This window comes from Hevea brasiliensis, chromosome 4, assembly GCF_030052815.1.
Source record: "Hevea brasiliensis isolate MT/VB/25A 57/8 chromosome 4, ASM3005281v1, whole genome shotgun sequence".
In the NCBI taxonomy this organism is placed as follows: Eukaryota; Viridiplantae; Streptophyta; class Magnoliopsida; order Malpighiales; family Euphorbiaceae; genus Hevea; species Hevea brasiliensis.
In genome coordinates, this window is record NC_079496.1 from 17745050 (window position 1) to 17767140 (window position 22091).

Below are 22091 nucleotides of genomic sequence, written 5' to 3' on the forward strand. Positions count from 1 at the left end.
TCACTCAAACCCATGTGTTGCCTCATGTTCTACATTTGGCAACATAATCTACATGTATAACCACTCAATTCATTTTGTTACTCAATTTGTCAAATGAAATAAAAATCACCTTATAATTTCATGTTTTTCTTGCCTCTTTTTTATTTGCTTCAACAAATTATCTAACCTATAAAGCTGTTATACTCATGAGTTGAGACCAAATTAGGCAGAAAAAAAAAATTAGGGATGTGTTGACACAGATTTTTCTTGATTACAATGGTCAATCATAAATCTAAGATATGAGATTTACTTATTAAATATATAAGTTCTTATGTTTGTGTTTTAAGTTAACGATAAATTAAGTTTAAATAAGAATTTTGCTTGATATTAGAGCAAGTTTTTCATTTTTTATTTTCATAAAAACTAAAAGGTGTTTACGGTTTATATATATATATATATATATATATATATATATATATATATATATATATTCAATCAACTTGGGCTTTATGGTTTTCTACATAATAAAGAAATAGAAATTGTAATTTTTTTTTATTATATCAGTACAGGGAGAGTCGAATTCAGTCTTTCAAATTCAATATGTACAATTATCACTAGACTATATCCGCACATACAAAAGAAAATGTGAAAATGAAATGGTATCCAACAAGGATTAGCTATCAAAAAGTATATGGGTCTTGAAATAATTGATTCATTTAGGTATATTTACCAGAACTTGATACTCATTTTAGGGCTTAGGCTCGCCTTGATAACAATGCATGATTACCTAAAAACCCATATATATATATATATGTAGATATATATAAATAACAAATCTTAAACATAATTTTCAGAGGCAGGACCACCTATGGGACCAATAATTGAGAGTGAGAACCGCACAAGGTTTAGTACCAGAAGAAACTATCACTCTAACCACCAAATACAAGAATTAGGTAGAAAAGAAGCCAAACTATAAACCCTTTCTTTCTTTCAAAAATTGCAATGATTCACTATTTTCACGGACACAAAACACACACACACACACACAATACAAACACACAAGAATATATATGTGTAACTTTGTGGTCCTCCATCCATCTTTTATCACCACTGTTGCCCCCTCCCTCCCTTCTCTCTTTCTCTCTCTCTCTGCAACCTTCATTAAGTACTTCAAGTATCACACATCACTTGCCTAGCCAGCTCTTTCACAATGGATGCCAAAGCCCTTGAAGGGAAGCGCGGTTCCAAAGAGAAAGTGATCATCAGAGAAGATTGCATTGTTGATGAAGATTTAGAGGACGATATGGAAGAGGAAGAGGGAAGTGGTGGTTTTGTTGATGATGACAAGAAGAAAGGAGTTGGTATGGTGCATGGGAAGAGAGGGAGTAGCGGTGGGGCATCGCCGCCGTCTTGCCAGGTGGAGAAATGTGGAGCTGATTTAACTGAGGCTAAAAGGTACCATAGGCGACATAAAGTTTGTGAGATTCATGCAAAGGCACCAGCCGTAATTGTTGCTGGCCTTAGGCAGAGGTTTTGTCAACAATGCAGCAGGTAAATATTTGATATTAGTTTTAAGTACATTTTCATTTATAATTACAATCAGCTTCATGATCTTTTACGTGATTTCTCTTGCTAAGGACCTTTTAGGATCTGTGTAATTAAGTTGTAGGATCAGTGGAATTTACTTGGATGCATGTCCTTGTAAAATAATAGTAATGGGGCCAAGAACAACCAAACATCCCTCTTTTCTTTTAGTATTCGACATCTTACAGTTATAGAGACGACTTCTGTACCATTGAAATAAAATTCTTGGGTAAAAATCCCTCTTTTCTTTTCTTATATAACAAGTTGTTCAGGAAAATACTGAAATCTTTTTCACTTCTATTAGTACCCTCACCACAAGGCAAATAAGAAACTAAAAATTGGCTGCCTTTGGCTATGGATATACAGGGATTCTCATTCTAGGATGTATGAAACCTGATTTACCATAAAATATGGAAGATTTACATTTTAGTCTCATAAATTTTTGTTTTCATGTTCATTGTTTAAAGTATACTATATTCATCTAAAAGTTTCACATTAGTTTTCTTAAAGAATGTTGTTAAATTAATAATTTCATATTTTCGATGACATTTGAGAATGTCGTTAACCTAAGAAATTTTCATATTTCTGATGACATCAGGAGATCAAGATTACTCTTAGTGGGCCCTCATGACGCCTAATTTAAAAGCATTGAAATTAATTGTGGGAAATTGAGAAGTAAGAAAGTTACTTAAGTAGATAGGAGGATGAGAACCTTATCTTTATATACTTTCCTGGCTTTCTTGTTTTCAAGAAATCTGCAAAATAGGCATAAACCTAGTCTTAGTAATGGTATTTAATGAGGTAAGCAATTAATTAAGCACAACTTCAAAATCATGATCCAGAGTCCTTATAATCTCAACATCTAAGATATTTAGTATAATAGTTCAATAGGAAACATTGAAGAATCTTAGTAAAATTGTTTTTTTTTTTTTTACAGAATTTTAATAAATAATTTTAGTAAAGGTATATAAGGCCTATTTGGTATTTACTATTACACGTAATTATATTGTCATTTTATAATTTGTGACTCTAGTCGGGTTCAAGATCGAAGCCTCACAATTTTGCAAAAAAACAACTATCTATCTGTTAAATACATGCATGCTGAAAAGTGCTTTTGAATAGAGAAGTAAATTCATGTTATATTATGTTTACTGAATTGTTATATGAGCTGTTTAGGTTCCATGAGCTATCAGAGTTTGATGAAGCAAAAAGGAGTTGCCGCAGGCGTTTAGCAGGACACAATGAGAGGCGCAGGAAAAGCTCAGCTGAATCCTACGGGGAAGGGTCGAGCCGCAAAGGGTCGTTTGGTGGTCAAGCTCAGCTAAAGGATAGCCAGTTCAGGCAAGCTGATGAAAGAGGCAAATATCAGATAACCATACCAGGGAATTCTGCTACTTACAAACGATCCCAAATCCGGTGAAGGAACAAAAACCCCACCACGCTCCCTCTCTTCTGTCATCTTGTTATGGCTGGCTTCAGGCACTTTCAATATGCTATAAATATTATATCTACAAGGACAATATATCATAAATCATATGTAGAAGTTGAAGCAAGTATGCTTTCACTTCCGGTTGTTGTTATATCATGGTGATTGTTTCCTGAATATTACATTATGCAAACTAGACCTTTAGATGGTCTTTGATATGATGTTTATTGCTCTTTATATCTCTCCATGTGCTTATTGGCATTTCCCCAGCTTGTACTTGTTATTCTATAAAGAACACTATTGATTAATGTTGCTTTGGAATGCCTAGCTACTATTATAGTTTCAACTTTCAATTGGGGTGTATATGTATTTGGTAAAGCTCTCCATCCTTTCATTGCTACAATCATGAGGAATCCTTTCCAGGATGGACACCACTCAGACTCAAGTTGGTATGAAATGTTGACATTTATCATCATTAAATTTCGACATTGTAATATGTCTATCATTTAGTGATGGAGTGTACATCACAGTGCAAGAGTTGAGAAATTCGAACTCCGAATATCTTTATTCTTTCCTGATTATTTTTGAAGGGCTTATTGCCTTTTGGAATAAATTTAAATGATAAGCTGATTATTTAAAATTTTAAAATTAAGAAATAAAATATATTTTCGATGGGAAAAAAAATTTAGATATTATCCATCATAAATTTAAAATAAACTTGTGCGTCTCATCTTTTTAATTTATGGGTTCGTCATATATAATATATCTTAAATCCCTAATAGATCATGTTTAAATAAGAATTTCTCAATGTCCAGCAAACAAATTTTATAGATGATCAAAGACCCTCCTCTAAATCTCTAATTCTCCACCATGGACTGAGTCCATACAGAAGGAAAAATCCTTAGAAGTTTGAATTAGACCTTATTTAATTGGGGTAAATAGAATAAGTAGAAAAGTGCATAACGGAGTTTTGTCTAGTTTACATTTATCAAACCAATTTATCGAGAAGTAAGAAGGAAAGTAAGTTGCATAAATAGAATTTAATAACTTACATTTACATCATACTTTAAAAAAATAATAATAATAAGTTTCATGGAAGTGTACTTCTTGAAAAGTATGAGAAATAGAGCATTTTAAACCAAGGAAGGTCTTAATATTAGACGAGAGTCGTTCTCACAAATACCACAGAGGGCCGGGGGAAGCGAAGTAATATTGTTAAACTAAGCATTCCACGTTCGAATGCAGGTGGGACATCTTACATCTCGGGAATGAGGCCATTTCAACTTTGAATGAGAGAAAGCGGTGAAAGATGGTAGTCAGTATTCATCAGCAATCGTCGCATATTTGATCATATACATGCAAATGCAGTAATCGTGAAAAACTCAGGACTTCTGTTTCCTTTTATAGCAGCTTCAACTTTAAAATATTCATGATTATTCAGTTTGCATGTTCACGACTCAAACACTCTATAGGAGTTCATTTTATATTATTTAAAATAAAATTGAAAAATAGTTTAAATAAAAATTTTCAACTACTTCTATTAATCTTTTACCATAACCGTAAATCTTGGACATCAGGCAAGCTCTTCCTGCAATAGAAGACCAGAGCTACCACAGAACAGGCAGAAAATGTAACTTTCCTTGAATAATTACAGGTATCAGGGAGTTTGTCATCAGCTCAAACAAAAATCCAACAGGAATCCAGAGATCACTGAAATTTTACAACTATGCAGGAAATGTCATCTTTGCTCTTCCTATTAAGTGCCTCTTCAGCAAGGTGTTTTGCTGCAGAACGAGCATCCTTTATGTTCTTAATAGCATCTGCTGCTTCCTGGTTTGACATCACCTGGCATCATCATACACCAAAAACAGATTTCATTTAATACTTTTTCCAGCGGAAAAAAAGAACGTTGCATCTTTGCAACAAAGGTCAGAGCACAAGACATTTTTAGTGAAAGTTCCCTATAGGACCAACCTTCCACAACCCATCACTAGCTAAGATAATAAAATCTGTATCATCATCAATCACTTCCTTCGCAACGTCCGGCTCTGAGCTGAGATGTTCTTTCAAGCTCTTGTCACCAAATGCCCTTGCCACTGCCAATTGCCCATCAACACGTGGAACATCCCCTGAATTCATAAATTTTATATCTTACCACTAGCCAACAAAAAATAGGAGAAACCACAAAAGAAACAACCAATCACATGGTTGACAATTTATAGTATCCAAAGTCACAACCATGAGAGAAATAAGTAAATAGTGAATAAATAAAAGAACACCAAAGAAAAGGGTGCAACCATGCAAGTTTGGTTAGTATTACTCAGAATAAAGGGCTTCACCAGTTTGCTATAAGTGCATAGATCATTTTCAAATCGAATACCAAAAAGATAACTAACCCCAGCTAGTCGCAACCATTGAACAACAAAAAGCATAACAATTCAACACATATTTTATCATTCTATAGTATCTGTTCTACTGTTAAAGACAATCATCATCAAGTGCAAGGCATTTCTCTATATTCCAATGTGCATTGTGTGTAGCAACTACTAGGATCAACGAGGCACATTGGAAAGTGCTAATGATGCTAACAATCTGATTTGGTTCATTTACAATGGCATAATAATCATGTTTATTTGGGAGTCAAACACTCAGAAATGTTTCCCTTTATCTTGGTGAAGTTCTTACCTGGGAAGTTCGATACAAAACCACCTCTCTTCTCAATATCCTTCCTTTCTACACTTGGCTCATGATCAACTGACAGTTGCTTGGCCACGCCATTCTTGCAGATTACAGCTCGAGAATCACCAACATTGGCTACTACCAACATCTGACAGTTGATTAGTATTGCTGTGACAGCAGTTGAACCCCCTTTACCCAAATCAGCTGCTTTGTCTAAAATAGTAGTATCGGTTATTCGGTATGCTTTCCTCATGGCATTTTCTGGCTCTGCCCAGAAGTCTGGCTACTCGCAGGAAAAAATTGCAAAAGAAAAAATATATTTATTTCCTCAATTTTAGCTATACCAACTGCATACTGAAAGAACAAAAATGACAATTAGTAATCATTTGTAGGCTCCAACACTTTCATGGAAAATATTTTGATAAAATATTCTGTGTCTTCCAGTGTTTTAGGAACCTAGGAAAATTGACTGATGAAAATATGTTTTCTTAGTAGAACTTGCAAACAGAAAGTCAATAAGCATGCAAGTACCCATTAGTCTAACTACCGTCAATGATCACAAGTAGTCTAACTACCTTCAATGATCACAAGTTGTTATCACTTGCCATAACAATTTACCTTCTATTTTGTATAATTTTCTCTTCATTAGAATAGATTAAACCAATTTGAAAAACATATAGCCCTCTAGGTCCAGACATTCTCACGAATTTCTTAATCAAAGAAAATACAGAACCCTCTAGGTCAAAACATTGTTATGGTCTTCTTTGTTGTAAGCAATTTTTTTTCTTTTTCTAGCATACTTGAAATGCCAGAAATAAATTTGATTGATTCTCAGAAAATATGTACAAGACATGAGTTTCTGCAAAAACAAATAGAGCTTCAATCTGGGCAAAAAAGTTAAAGACTTCACAAAATTATGAAGTGATCTACATTTTTAGTAAGAACTTGTATAATTTTAATTTAAATGGCAATCCTATGCTCCATACAGCACAAATGCTAGTGCAAAGTTCAAAACCCAGAGAGAGAGAGAGAGAGAGAGAGAGAGAGAGAGAGAGAAACCCAATTACCCAAGATCAGAGTTCAAAGTTCATAACTAATTAGTTCAGGTAGTTTTGGTGGAGGGGGAAAGGGGGAGGTGATTTGGTTAGAGATCCTAGGTTTGAGCTGTTTGGCTCTCCATTTGTATCCAAAGATATAAAACAGCGTTCACAGTAATCAAGACGTTCAAAAGCAGTACAAAATGCAAACAGCATGACTTACCTCTTTTAAGATATTGTCAAACAAATTCAATCGCAAATAATCAGGAATAACATGGCTCAGATGACCATCAAATATTGCAAACAACCCAAGCTCATAGTCATCAACTTGCTTAAATTGTGCAACAATATAATCTTCCATGGCCTGATGTGACTTTCCCTTCACCAAGTGATAACCATGGGTTACATTATTTGATATCTTACTCTTGCCCTTTCCAGAGTCTGCAGATGAACCTAATCCCACTTTTTCCTGCGATATGCATATTCAAAAGGTAATTCACCTGAAAAAACACTCCAGTGGAAAATTTAAGCATAATAAAATAAAAAACACAGCTGAAACCCAGCAAAGCCAGCTAAAATATAGCACTTCCAGAAATCTAAAAATGTCCACTCCTACCCTTGTTTAGCACTCATAGGAGAATGAAAGTTCAAGAAAAAATGGAGAAGAGGAAAAGAATTGATTAAAAGTAACAATATAATGTACAGCAATAAATAGGAAAGAACATGGACACATAAAGAGAGCCAATTGGAAAAATAAAAAATGGCATGTTCTTCGCTCCTGATTATTTTTATCTAGCTTTGGACAGCCCATAGATTTAATAACAATACTAAAATGACCTCATCTGCGAATGGTGAAATGAAACATAAATTATAGTCAAGATTGAAACTTCTTTTTTGTCTGTGTGATGATAAAACAAATCCCATTCCATCAGCAAGAAATCAAATTGATCGCCCAAAAAAAGAAAGACAAAGCTCAAATAAAAGCTAAAGCTCTGTACAAACTAGATGGAGCCAAACAATTTTTGCTAGACACCTATACAAGTCATTGTTGAATTCGGAGAAAGTGTTAGTCAAATTACAATTTAATTGATTTTAATTCGAGAATTAAATTGCTTTACATATCAAAATAGCTAGCTAAGTTAATGTTGCAGCAAATTGAGACAAGTATTCACAACACTCCCCCCTCAAGTGCAACCACATGATTGTCACTTGACAATTAGTTAGTAATAACCCAATACGGGCCCAATTATACAACCGTATGGGCGGCTGAAACTCACAACCTAAATCGGACTCTAATACCATGCTACAAATTCGAATTGAACAGGCGGAGGCAAGTGAATGGACCGAAGGAGTCCGTGACAAGTGAGATGGACTTACTCGAGTTAGGGCCAACCTAGGCTAAAAGGTTAGAACTAATTAATTAGGTAGGTAAGCTTATACCCTTATGAGCCCTTTGAATTACTTTAATCAATGTGGGATGCTTGACACTCCGCTCAAGTGACAACCATTTTGGTTGATACTTGAAATTTGAAATTCTCTCCCTTAAAACCTTTAAACTTTGATGCAGCGGCAATATCAAAAACATTAGCACTTGAATTGAATCGAGTCAAACCTACTCTAATACCATGTTGAATTCGGAGAGAGTATTGATCAAATTATAATTTAATTCATTTAATTTAGGCTTACATAAATGATTAAATTGATTTACACATCAAATGAGTAGCCAAATTAATGCTGCAACCCAATTACTCATATTTACCCTTTCATCTTTATATTTTCTCAATGTAAGATAAGTATTCACAAGAGTCATTGATGTCTATTCTTGTACTTGAATGTAGTTTCAAGTTGTTCAGATTCAGGAAACAAAAGTCATCTAGTAGATGGTATTTCCCAGAAACGAATTCTCAAGGTTAAAAAATTTTAAAAATTTTCTCTAGGCTCCAGATTGATCAAATCCTTCACATTTTGAGATTAATGGAGTGGGAAAAATAACTTAATTGGTACATCAGTAAGGTTTCCACAAAAGCACAAAAATGAATCACATAATAATGGAGGTATGGAGCAATATAGGTTAATGATAGTAACACTATCTGCAACCCATCTGGCAGTGATCATAAAAAATAGAACAAATCTAAAGATCACCTAATTCAATCTCAAGCACACACTTTCCACCTCACAAATTTAAAACAGAACAAACAAACAAACAAACAAAATTCCCTACACAGGTACCATAAATCAAGCAGATCCTAAGGAAAGAAATATCAAGATTCAAGAAAATCTCGCAACTCAGTTTCGCCATATCCGTTCTTACCAAGACAGTGTTCAAGGGTTGATAAGGTACTTCCTAACATATTGTAAAATAGGGAGTGAGTGAGATCAAACATACCTTCATCTTGTTTAAGATTTCTCTGCCAGCCATTGCTTTCTTGGTAAAGCTTAGCTAAAAATATATATATGGGATTTGTAATGAACTGGAAATGCTGGTAAGATCACAGTGGCCAAGAAAGAAAGAAAGAAAGAAAAACAAGGGAAGAAGAGAGAGAGAGAGAGAGAGAGAAAAAGGAAGAAATGAGGATCTCCCAACAGTTGACTTAATTGACATGGAGGAAAGACCTACCCATACCGTTGAATTTCACCGGGCCTGAGAGTGTGGATCAACACAATTGGGCCTGGGCCTCCTCATGCTAGTCCCTTGAAATTGGATAGCCTCCACTTGAATTGCACAAGCCATTTTGGTTTGACCCCATGCCCATTATATTTTATCACCATATGGGAATTTTATCCTAAGTTCACACTTCAACACCCCTCAATTCCAACTCGATTCGATTCACAAGTCCAATTAGTCCAACAATATCGAAACCAAATCAAATCAAAATCAATTAATTAATCCACTGTCAATACCTTTCCTCCACCTTTATTCTTCAGTACAATTTTGTCAGGGTTTTTAAGTGTTATTTTTTTTAACGATATTTTTTATTTTATTATATATGTAAAAAATATTAATTATTTAAAAAAAATAAACTTATGTAGAGTCAAATGTATGTCCAGTGTACATAAAAAATATATGGGACATGTATATCAAGTATTCTTTTAATTATATATAATTTAATTTGTTTACCATGTGTCCAGTAAAGTTTCAAATAAATGCATGTGTATGGTAAATTTATATACCCATCATTGAAAAAGTGTCGCCCTGCGGATGCACATTATAGGAAAATCTTAATTTTTATATAGTCACAAAATCATTAAAAAAAAATTACTTTTTTTTGCTAACATTCTTTATCTAAAGCAAGGTATAAAATATTCTATACAACCTTACATTGGGCTTCAACTTTATTTTTTTTTTAATTCAGATATGTATTTTCATTTTTTTTTTAACTTAGATTACAAAATAAATAATAGCACAAAAATTATTGATGTGGAATTAACGTCATTATGTCATGTTAATACCATGTCATACATTACATCATCTCATCGCACCATATCAATGCTACACTACACATGGGCTATACATCAATATGCTATATCAGCGCCATGCTGTACATGTGCTCCATATCAATATACAGTGTCAGCATCACATCACCTTAATGCTATTTAACTACTTATCCTTAAAGTATTAATGGCACTAAAATTTTTGTTCTTAATTACAACAAAGCAAAATATATGTAAAATACGAAATATTAAAGTGTACTTTTTTTTTTAAAATTATTGTAATATAATAGTTGTATTTTATAATTTTGATAACCCAAAGAAGGCATACTGATAATTAGTATAATAATATAAAATATAATAATAATAGGATTTCAAGTCAAAAATTTGTCCATGGGACAAACAAATTATCTGTAACAAAAATCTATAATATAATGTAGACCTACTACAAGACATAATTAGAGTATCAACAAAGGAAACCAACAAAGAACTTGCTTGGTGGGGAGGGAAATGAAGACTAAATCTGGATGATAGGTGGTCCTTAAGGCATGATGAGCTGAGATGGGACCTAAAGGTTTCCCTAGAAACCCAAATGGGAGACAAAAGATTTTTCTAAGAGCTCCTTTGTCCTCATTTTGAGGATAGGGATCAAAAGTGTCATTGATCAACAAATTCCTACTAAAAACTCTTATTATTTGTGTGCTCTCTTCTCTCTTGTAGCTCTCACTGCCCCACCGCATAAAGAAAATAAAAGAAAAGAAAATCCTTTAGTTGATCCCATCATAGCTTATGCCCTAGTTAAAGCCCAAACACCCCAATTTGTTGTTGGTACTCGTGTAGCTTGACCACCTTCCTATCTTAATCCCCATCTAGTCTTTTTTGCTTTATATATGGAAGAGTATATTTGGGAGGCTGTGTCCTTGAAGAAAAAGAAAAACCAATGCAAGTGGACTGTGGACATCGAGTAAAGGAAAGCATAGGATAAAATTTGATAACCGTCCGCAACTTATCTAGTATAATATTATAATCTTTTAATTTAAAAATATAACATAAAACTCCTTCAACTTTCAAATTTTGTAGAGTAAAATCACTCTAACCTCTAATTGTCAGTTTTTCAGTTAGACGCTGACCTGAACAGTTCTAGCGTGGAACTTAATCAATATTTTTCTTTTCTCTCTCAAGTTATGTGTAAATTGAATCTTTTTTCTCGTTGTAAACAGAATAATTTTTCAGGTGCAGAGAGAATAATTTTATAATTTGAATAAGAGAGGAGAGAGAAATGTTGACTAAGAGCCATGCAGGAGCTGTTCATCAGTTTTTAACTAAAAAATCAGTAATTGAAAATTAGAGAGATTTTACTGTGTAAAATTTAAAAGTTTAGAGGGTTTTTTATTACGTTTTAAAATTTAAAGACTGTAATGTTATAACCATATAAGTTTAGGGATAGTTATTGAAATTTACCCAAAAAGCATATATTGAATTAAACGATATTGATATTAACTAATTACTATTTAGTAAATATTTAGATCTTTTAATTAGTTTTATAATTAAGTGTTCATGTCAATATACAAGATTTTTTTTCTTCCAAATTTGGTTTATCAACCCAAGATATAAGATATAAAATAAAATTTATTTATTAAATATGAATCTTACATTATTATATTTTGATAATGATAAATTAGGTCTAAATAAGAATTTTCCCATAAAATAAATATTTTTTTCCAAATTATAAGGTATTTGCATATGCACTATCATTTAGCTCACCAAGTCTTAGGAACATCCCACACTAAAAAAAATTATTATACAACACCACCAACCATTTATATTAATTAAGTATATTTAAGGTAAGTATATTCAAGGTTGAGTTGGCAAGTATTGACCTCATGATTTGCACCCACCAAAAAGCATATAAAAATTTTTATTATTTTATTTTTCATTAGAATTAATATAATGTAAATTCTCTTTTATATTGGTCTTCATCGTTTACATTATACCTTTGATATAAATACAAACCTTAAAACAACCTTCCACCAAAACTCGTACAAAAACCTCCCATGGAGCACCACCACCACCACCAAAAGACTAGCTCTAGAGACACTTTCTCCTTCCCTAGCACTCCAAGTCAAGACCAAGATTCTGAATTCGAATTCGGGTGTTTCACACCAGATTTTCCTTCGACTGTTGATTCCTACAAGACCTCACCGGCTGATCATCTTTTCTACAATGGCCGTCTCTTGCCTCATTCTTTCCCAGTTGTACTTCAACAGCAACAACAAACACCAACAACCCCCATGGTTCTCATCGAATCTATCTCTCGAGCATCGAGCAGAACCAGCAGCGTGTCTAGCAAAGATTCCCTCATGTCATCGAGGAGCAATAGTGTTAATAGCAGTAGAAGCAGTGTTAGCTGCAGCAGCTCAAGACCAAGTTGGAGTAGTGACAATTCTGAAAGGAAATTACTATATCACAGTACAAAACTTGCAAGCAGAACTCCTATGGCTAGTAAACTTGTAATGGCGCAGCTGTATGGCTCTTCTCAACGGTGGCAACATGTCACGCCTATTCCAGCCCTGAAACCTGAGGATTCCAAGAGAAAAAAAGGTAGTGAAGTTGCGGCGAAACAAGGGTTGATGAGAAACAAGAAAGAAGGTAATCATCAACAAGGGAAAAAAGACAAGTCATCGGGCATTTGCCAGAGATTTTTCAGGTCATTTTTGGTTGCATGTAGAGAATGCCATGCCATGGAACCTTCAACAGAAGATGATATCTTCCAGGGAAGTGTTAAGTTATAATAGTTATGGCTATATTATTCACTTTTGTATTATAGTATATTAATGGGGCTTTTCTCTCTCTCTCTCTCTCTCTCACTCTCTCTCTTTTCCTTTATTTTCTTGGAGAGTATTGATGAATCGGCACATGATTCGGTTGGAATTTTGAGTAATTTTATTTTAATTATTATTAATTTGTGAATTTAATCTATTTTTTTCTTAAAAAAATGTTGATTTTTAATTGTGACATTGAAATCCTTTGTAAAAAATTGTCTAAAAGAAAGAGTATAATAATAACGAGATTTTTTTTTCAAAACAAAAAAAGGATCAACTTGAAAAAATAAAAAATTTTTAATTATTTTTTTATCTCATCCTATAATACTTATAAATACACATAAATCAATTAAAAAAAAAAGAACTACGGTGTTTTATTTCACTTTCCGAGATTCTTTTTACTATTCATTCACGATACTACTTCATTATCGATCATCGATCACTTAGAAGTATTTAGCCTTATAAGAGAGTCCTTACTAATTCACGTGAGATCCCATGTGCCCCATAATACTTGAATCAAAGTGTATGCTAGTGATGCTTTCAGCTTCTAAACTCTCGTAATCTAGCGAGCTAGGTTGAAATTATAACTAAAAATATATATATATATATATATATATATATTTTTTTTAAAGAATGATTATATATATATTGTAAAAAGAAAGACAAAAGACATTATTAATGGTTTGTGGAATGATTTTGGCATGATTTGTCATGTGAAAAAATCATTAATTATGAGTGAGTGAGAGCCTTTGTTGAGCGTTGTATTATTATTATTATTATTATTATTATTATTATTATTATTATTATTATTATATATATAGATATAGAAGGGCAATTTTTTTTTGTGAAAGATTAAAAATTTATAAAGAAAAAATAATGTAAAAGAAAAGAAAATTTTGAATTTAAAATTTTATTTAAATTAAAAAGTGTAGATCTACGAGAATAATATATAGTAGCTCTGTTTAATTAACTGAGTGCTGTAAAATATCCTACAATTAGTGGATAATTTGATGGGTGTGTGTTGTTAGATTTGCAAAGCCATACATAGACATATACTTTTGGCAAATTCAAAAGTATATAATTAATTATAGTGTTGCCACAGTTCCTTCTTATAAATGAGTTTAATTAATTAAAATCAAATGAATTAAATTTTTTATTTTTAAATTACACTGTAAAATCCCAATAAAAAATGTTAGCGAATAGAGAAATTTATGCATGAAAATTATTTTAAAATAAAATAATTTATCCAATGTAGAAAGCAATCTGATGTGAAAGCGCCAAGCGGGGCTGGTTGAGGTGCCATGCAAGCGGAGCTTCAAGCGCTGGTTCATGGGCTGGAGTTGGCTTGGAATCTGGGCTTTCGGCAGGTTTAGGAGGAGGTTGACTCACAAGCTTCTTTATGCTTGGTTTCTGGGAATGATGGGTCGAATATTATATTAGGTTTGCCAATTTGTTGTGTCAATGCCGTCAGTTGTTTAATCGGGCATAAGGTGTCTCCTCAAGGCATTGCTATCGTGATGGCTGACCGTTTGGCTAACTTGAAAGTGAATTGATCTGAGCTTGGTTTTCATATTTTGCGCGACCCTCCTAGGGAAGTTTGTTGATTTGTTAGCTGCTGATTTTCGTGGGATAGCTTGGCCTAGAATGACCCATCACATCTGTTGATTGTTCTTCCGGGTGTTCCCTTCCTCGGTAGTACGTTTGTTTTTTTAATTTTCATGTCCTTGATTTTGCCTCTATTCTCAAGTTTGCCTCCATTCCTTCTATATTTACTTGGCCAACTTTTTTCACTGTAAGGAGTGTTTTAATTTTGACCCAATGATGATCACCCCCTTACTCCCCAATGAACCAAGATCCAACTGGATCTTGAGCTTTCTTTTTGTTTTCCTTTGCTTAAATTTTCTAGAGTTGATGCATCTTCAAAATTCCTAAATTTTGTCCTTGCAATTTGACTCTTGAAATCACTCAATCTCACAATTCTCTCAAATTTCAGTATGGAAGCTTGACAGATTTGTACTTTATGTAGCAAGGAATTCGAATTTCACAATTTCTCAATTTCTCAATTCCTCGGAATATTGGTTGAAAGTATTTTGGCTACCTTTTCTGATCTTTGTTGTTCTCTATCTCTTCGATTGTGAGCATACGATGACTGTTACTTGGGCAAATTTCTTCTATTGGACATCGATGGAAGAGTTTTGCTTGGAGGGATTGCCATGGGTGTCGATGGATGGATTGCTGGGGCATTTTAGATCTTGAAGAACGGCGGAGGTAGAGGGAGAATTGACAACTAAACCTGCCCTATGCAATCCTAAATGATTTGAGAGGAAAAACTTATGTTAGGATCAACTACAACAAATGATCAAAAAGTTCAGTACTAAACTGATAAAAGGAACACAATGTACTTGAAGAACATGAAAACAAACACAAGAATCCCAGTAGCAAAAGTTCACAAAAGCTTTTTCCTAGATACAACTTCCTCACCCTTTCTCGCTCTAATACAGGCCTTCTGTAGATTTCACTCCAAGAAAGTCTCCATGACATCCGTATACATCCCTGCTTCGGAATTCCTGTACTCAGCAGGTTGTTGCTGATGGTGATCAATTGAAGTGGAAGAAGACAATGTGGCCATTCTTGCAGGCAAAGTAAAGCTCCTTTCGAACTTGTTTTCCATTTTTCGTGCACTATCTGGATGGCTGTCCAAGCTCAAGAACTCGTTGGGATTTGCACTGCTTGCACTATGGTGGTTTTGGTCTGCTTTGTTCCCCAAGCCCTCAGGGTTAAACAAAAGCTTGGCATCATTAGTTCTTCCGGTTAAAGCATTGAAGAGAGACAACCCATTAGGCCATTTAATGTCATTTTCAGGCTCTCCTATCATTTCTTCCATTCGGGTTTCTGCTGAATGAGGAAGGATGAACATATGGGGCTCATCTTTGGCTTGTGGAAATCCAAGTCTAGCTGCTGGGTTTTGAAAATTTGGCGAAGAAAGCATAGAAGCTGCAGATGGGAGTGGCATTTGACCCCTGTTGAAGAGAGGTGGAGGTAGGCAGGTTGGAATGACAGATTGCTTAGAAGGAATTGAAGATGCAGAAGTATTTTGGGTTGAGGAAAAGAGCTGGGAAAGGTAGAAACCAGATTGGTAACCTAAAGATTCAAAGGTATGCCTCATTCTTAGCACAAAATGAAGGTCTTCAGGTATCTGAAAATAGACAATGTATTGGTGAGATTCTACTTGACCATGCAACTAACTAACTAATGGTTCTTGAGCATATTGAACGATATGCAAACAATTGAAACAAATACTGTAACTCACAATCTTGCAAGAACCCAGTTGTAGAAGTCCATGGCCAGCTTGAATGACAGCAATGGTCTAGTAGACATAAAAGTGTTGAGGAAAAATATTACCACTAGAAAGGAGTGAAGAAAAAGGACAACACTAACAACAATGAGATTGGCCATATGGGCACTGACCTGAATGCCAGACTCAAACTGATCAGTCCATTCTGGAGGAAGCTGCAATTAATAGCATAATTTGGGAAAGTTACTATCAAATCATAAATAAGGTTCCGACCATCCAATAAGTATACCCAATAATGTAGCACAATTAATTTGCAGATCTTCTTTTTTTTTTTCCCTAAAGTTGAATACAACTCAAATACCAGTATTACTTAGGTGAAGAAAAATTAGATTTGAAAGTTATGTTCCATACAGCATCAAAAGAACTCTGCCAGTAGTTGGAGATGTTAGGTTCACATTCAGAAGGTTCTTTGAAAACCCATTTATGACACTTATCTGAAGCAACTTTTCCCATTAACCTGCACAAAGGAAATTAAATAAAAAAAAAATGCAAAATGCAAGGCTTCAATTATTAACATCTTTTTCACACCTTAACCACTTTCCTACAAAGCTTCCATAGAGAGAGAGAGAGAGAGAGAGAGAGAGAGAGAGAACTGAAACCAAAACAATAACACCTACCCAGCACCCACCCTTCTCCATAATTATATAACTGGATAGACATTTTGCTGAAAGCTTTCCTGACAGGATCTTCTCCATCAATCTCTTCCAGACCATCTCCTCCTCTTCCCCAGCAAAAACCATCTTCCCACATTAACATCCTTCACAAAATTTCACAAAGCTTTATTAATTATATGTGTGCCTGTGTTGTGTGTGTATCAGTTCAACAAATCCTTATCAAACTAAGAAGAGAAAAAAAATTGTTTGAAAAATAGAAACTTCCATATCACTAATTACCAAAAACCCATTTCTCGTTACCGTTTACATACTCATTATGTCCATGAAAACATTTGCAATAATTGAATGGTCACTGTTTCTTTTCCTACGTTTTTACCCTATTACGAGAGGGAGGCAAAAGCTAGTACTGCTCTGTTCGTCAACTGAGAAACGACTAGAGAAAGGAAAGAAGCAGAAAAGCTGTAACATGAGTAAAATCTTTTACCCTCAAAAGCCAAGAGAATTGCAAGTTATTATAGTTAAATTACAGTTTCTTCCCCCATTTTGCTCTGTTTTCTCCGTGACGAAATAGAAGATATAAGACAAAAGTAGAGAAACAAACAAACAAATAAACAAGCATACTCACAAGCTCCCATTATCGTCTCCAACCTTGCAACCATTACCACCTCTGACTCTTCTGCAAAATAAGAAAAATATGAGAACCCATTCAAGGAAAGATCTCAAATCAAAGGCAGATGCAGATTAAAAAGTGAAGGTTTCACAGAGAGAGTACGGGCGAGGACGGATAGTCCAGAAGACAGAGTAAGTCCAGTCTGAGTTGAGACAGACGCTTCTAAGGGCCTCATGAAGGGCCATCATCCCAACAGCTTCTTTGCTCCTATCTGCTCCTCCTGAGCCCACCATCTCTCTCTCTCTCTCTCCAAAAGTCTTCCTTTGGGTCTGTCTATATGTATGTATAAATTATCTGTATATTCTTTCCTTTGCATCTAAATTTAGCCCTTAAAACTTATACTTCGCACTTGACAATTATCCTAAGAAACCCCTTCAGAAGTTTTCCTTCTTTGTTTTCTTTTCTAAAAGAACTCTGTTTCTATTTCTCTTGACGCCTTTAAATCACAATTCACACTGCAACCGCTCCTATCTTTCTTTATATTATTATAATTCTAACCCAGTTGCCTCGTCATCATCCTATATATTTATATATGCTTATATGTTACTTTCTGTAATGAATTTTCTTTATCAACCACGAAGGTAAATGGACCTTTTCATGTTCTCTCTCCTATTCCCTTTGTTTGTCCACAAGTGATCTTAATTCTTGATCAAGGAGAGGAGAATTAAAAAGAGGGAAAGAAAGAGAGAGAAGGGTGGCATTCAAGTCATTGAGAATAGTTTTTTTTTTAATATATTAATTAAAGAGTATTAAAATATAATTTAAAATTAAATTTAATAAATTTTAATTTTAATAATATTAAATAATAAAATAATTTTTTAATAATATTTAAAATAATATTTAAAAAAAAAAACAATTTTGACACTTCAATTTCAATATAGGCATTATTTATCTTCTTTCCCTCACCCTGACTTAAGCCAAAACTGATAATTTCAGTTTCATACTTAGGAAAATTGATATTGATCTAATGATCTCTTTAATTTTAGTTTTGATATCGATTTTCATTTTTATTAATAGTTAATTTTTTAAAAGAAATTAAAAAGAATATTTTAATTTTAATTCAAAATTTAGTCAAATGAAATTAAATTAATTTTTTGACTTGTTTGGTATAAATACATAATTAATTCATAAATAATTGATAATAATTTATTTATGTTAAGTATTTGATAAAATTATGTATAATTATTACTATTGATAAGTAAAATGACTAATAAGGGTATATAAAATATTTTTATTTTACTATTAAAATCGATTATTATTATTATTATTAATTTATTACTAACATATATTTTTTTATTAAAATAAACATATAATTATTAATTTACTATATCATATTATTTATTTATTATTAAAATAAATATATACTTATTGATTTATTATATCATATTATTTATTATATAAATATATAAAAATTAAATAATAAAAAATATAATTATAAAATAATTCATTATTTAAATGCACTTAAAATATATATAATTTAAATTTAAAATAGTAGTAAATAACATTTATTAATAAAATTTAAAATCATTGTTGTAGATTCGCATGTTGCAGTGTTTAAGGTATCAAAGAAGAATAAATTTTTATATTTATAAATTATATTTGAAGTATGTATCGTTAAACTCATTCCAAAAATATAATTATTTTTTTTAATATCTAAAAATTTGAATATAGATTTGAACATCTTAAGTTTTATTGGATGAATGAGTAAGGGTTACTTTTGTCAAACAATGAAAATATTATACACCTATTCATGAACAACTATGTAATTAGAGCTAATATAAAAAACAGCTGATAGACATCCTATCAGTTGTTGCTGTCTGTCATCTAATTATTATGTTTTCTAAAATTTTATCAAACACCTAGGTTTAGCTGTTTGGATGTATATCAACTACCAACTGTATTCAGCTAAACCAAAAACCTTATTAATTAAATTCTAATTTCCAACCCGGCGACCTCCACCATCAACACACAAGAAAAGCGCGGGTGGGGTAGAAAAATTGGCTTTGATTTGTTGCCAAGGGCAATTTTTTTTTCTTGTTGGGAATTCTTAGTTTAGGGTGGTGCTTCTTGGGTTAGGATTCTTTTTTTCTTGTCTGTTAACTTAGTTTTGCATAATGCTATGCAATTATCTTCTCTCTCTCTAAGTTTTTAGAAAGAGAATTTCCTTTCATTTTGACGTCAGATTTTTGCTTGAAGGAGTCTCTTGCCGGTCCTCTATGGCCTTCCCTTGCCCATCCCAAACAAGGGAAAGCTTTCATCCTTGGCCAACCACGGGTTTCACCTTCCCCACCATCACTTGGGGTGCAAATAGTTTTGGGATCTTTTTTTGTTTGTGATGTTGCAGATCGAGTAGCTAGTCAAGGGTTTTGTGCTAAATAGTGAGGAGGAAGCTGCCGCCAGGCATAGATCTGCTGTGTACCATCATCTGTCAAGCTAGAGGTGTGAGAGTAGTGTTGTTTTTAAGGTGTTGTTCGGTGGGTAGGACACGAATGGGATGATAAAGTGCATAGTCATTATCACCCACTATTCTTTGTCAAGGTGGTTGGTGGCTTCCCTTTTAAACCATCCTTTGGTCTGTTTATGAGTTCCATGGCCTCTGTTTTGCTTTAATGTGGGTACCTTCTCCTTTTTGCAATTATTTTGTAGTTTTAGATTTGTCTTCTTGCCTCCATGGCGATGATTTGCTAGGAGATCATCTTCTAGCTTGGTGATTGCTTGGAGCTTATTAAGTAGTTATAATAGCAACCTAGATGGTAGCTTCCATCGAATCCCTTAAGGGTCACAAGATTCGGGTGCCTTAGGGTTTGTTGGTTGAAGAGGCCTTGGGGTTAATGAGCTTTAGTTGCAAAGTAGAGTTAGGATTGTCTTTGATTTGAGCCATGGGCTTGTATGAATTATGCTTGTATTTGGCTATTTGTCCTTTTTTTTGGGTTGAAATCACTCGGGATCCGAAACTCACTGGCCTGACTTCCAGATTAGTATCGAGCAGACCCACAAAGGGGACAAAACGCTCATTCCCAAGTTTTAAAAGTGCTCGAGATCACAGGATAAGAGAGAAATGACCCTTGCCATCCCATCTCACCCCTCAGGGGTGCTGTTTTCCTATTTTTAATCAATGATATTTCTACTTTTGATAAAAAAAAAAATTATTCAAATTTGACCTCATATAACAATATTATTTAAATTTATGCTAAATCTAATTAAATTCTATTGTTATTATTTATTATAAATGAATTATTATTCACATATTACTTGAATCTACTAAATCCAATTGTTTTTATATTTTTACTAAAAATTCAAAAAAAAAGTATCGAACTCATATTCAAAAATTGGAAAAAAATATAATAACAAATAAAAATTCAAAGATTATAAAAAAATAAAGAAATTATAAAATTTCACATACTAATTCATTAAATATATACCCCATATAAAATTATAATATTCGTTAACAATTACTAGGAGACTAATTTATATAATCATAAAAAAATTAATATACTTAATAAATAAATATATATATATTTATTAAAATAATAAATTATAATAAAATACATATACAAATAATTTATGAGCCAAATATTAAGTTTATAGATAAGCTAAATTAATGAATTTGTAACACCTAATGAAATAATGTTATTTTCTAAAAAATTTTATTAATTTTAATTCGTTAATTATATTATCTGTAAATTTTAGTATTTTTATGATATGATATATCATAGAATTCATGTATCATACTTTTCATTGTATTATAAATAATAAATATTCTTAGTTTCTTACTTGCACTCTATACACTCATCATATCAATTCATTTATTCTGTAAGTTTATCGTTTTTTGATGCAAATGTATACACTTTATATCAATTCATTTATTTATATATTTTATTATAATTATACTAAGAATATAAATATAGTAATAGTGTAGAGAGAGAAAAGACATAAAGAGAGTGACAGTTAAAAAGAGAAATTGAGAAGGATGTGAGGAGAGTAATAGGACATGGAGAGAGAGAGAGAGAGAGAGAGAAGGAGATTTAAGATATAAAATGTATGATGAAACTTATTTATTAAATATATAAATCTTATATATTTAAATTTTTAGTACATAATAAATCAGATTTAGATAAAAATTTTTTAAGATAGATAGTAATAAAAGGGAAAATAATATTGTGATTTTGTGTAAGGAAATTATATAGAATGGCAAGCCTATTATAGATTGACATATATATATATATATAATTTTTATTTTAAAAAAAATTATTTAGAAGGTATGATATCGTGGGATCCACTCATTTCTATATTTTTACACACTATTAGTTTATCATTCTATATAAATTATCTTACATGAAATCTCAAAGCTAGAGGGAGGAAGAAAAAGTGAGTTTAGAAGATGAGACTTAATAAATTTACCAGAAAAATATATTATTTTTTTTAATAAATTCCAGCCCCATAATAATCTATTCCTATATTTGAGAGATAAAGAAAACAATATTGACTTTCTATTC

At 32.7% G+C, this 22091-nt stretch overlaps 4 protein-coding genes across 5 annotated transcripts; 2 read left to right on the forward strand and 2 right to left on the reverse strand.

The window, feature by feature from the left end:
• Positions 1-1047: 1047 nt before the first annotated feature.
• Positions 1048-3297, forward strand: LOC110666298 (squamosa promoter-binding protein 1). The gene is made up of 2 exons (XM_021826741.2): positions 1048-1530; positions 2740-3297. Exons 1-2 carry the CDS (start codon positions 1190-1192, stop codon positions 2981-2983), a joined length of 585 nt encoding a protein of 194 aa, XP_021682433.2. The 5' UTR covers positions 1048-1189; the 3' UTR covers positions 2984-3297.
• A 1204-nt stretch (positions 3298-4501) lies between these two features.
• Positions 4502-9262, reverse strand: LOC110666277 (probable protein phosphatase 2C 39). The gene is made up of 5 exons (XM_021826707.2): positions 9092-9262; positions 6929-7174; positions 5675-5951; positions 4964-5118; positions 4502-4834 (listed from the first exon to the last, which is right to left on the reverse strand). The coding sequence occupies exons 1-5, from the start codon at positions 9122-9124 to the stop codon at positions 4697-4699; spliced, it is 849 nt and encodes a 282-aa protein (XP_021682399.2). The 5' UTR covers positions 9125-9262; the 3' UTR covers positions 4502-4696.
• A 2891-nt stretch (positions 9263-12153) lies between these two features.
• LOC110666278 (probable membrane-associated kinase regulator 3) lies at positions 12154-13054 on the forward strand. Its single transcript, XM_021826708.2, has one exon. The coding sequence runs from the start codon at positions 12189-12191 to the stop codon at positions 12924-12926; it is 738 nt and encodes a 245-aa protein (XP_021682400.2). The 5' UTR covers positions 12154-12188; the 3' UTR covers positions 12927-13054.
• Positions 13055-15312: 2258 nt separating this feature from the next.
• Positions 15313-18189, reverse strand: LOC110666279 (protein RICE SALT SENSITIVE 3). Of its 2 annotated transcripts, XM_021826709.2 has the most exons (7): positions 17698-18189; positions 17551-17601; positions 16940-17068; positions 16663-16768; positions 16425-16466; positions 16267-16323; positions 15313-16152 (listed from the first exon to the last, which is right to left on the reverse strand). In XM_021826709.2, the coding sequence occupies exons 1-7, from the start codon at positions 17826-17828 to the stop codon at positions 15472-15474; spliced, it is 1197 nt and encodes a 398-aa protein (XP_021682401.2). In that variant the 5' UTR covers positions 17829-18189; the 3' UTR covers positions 15313-15471. The 2 variants fall into 2 exon arrangements, with proteins under 2 accessions (XP_021682401.2, XP_021682402.2); XM_021826710.2 differs by lacking the exons at positions 17551-17601; positions 17698-18189 and having other exon boundaries at positions 16929-17066.
• Positions 18190-22091: the final 3902 nt, after the last annotated feature.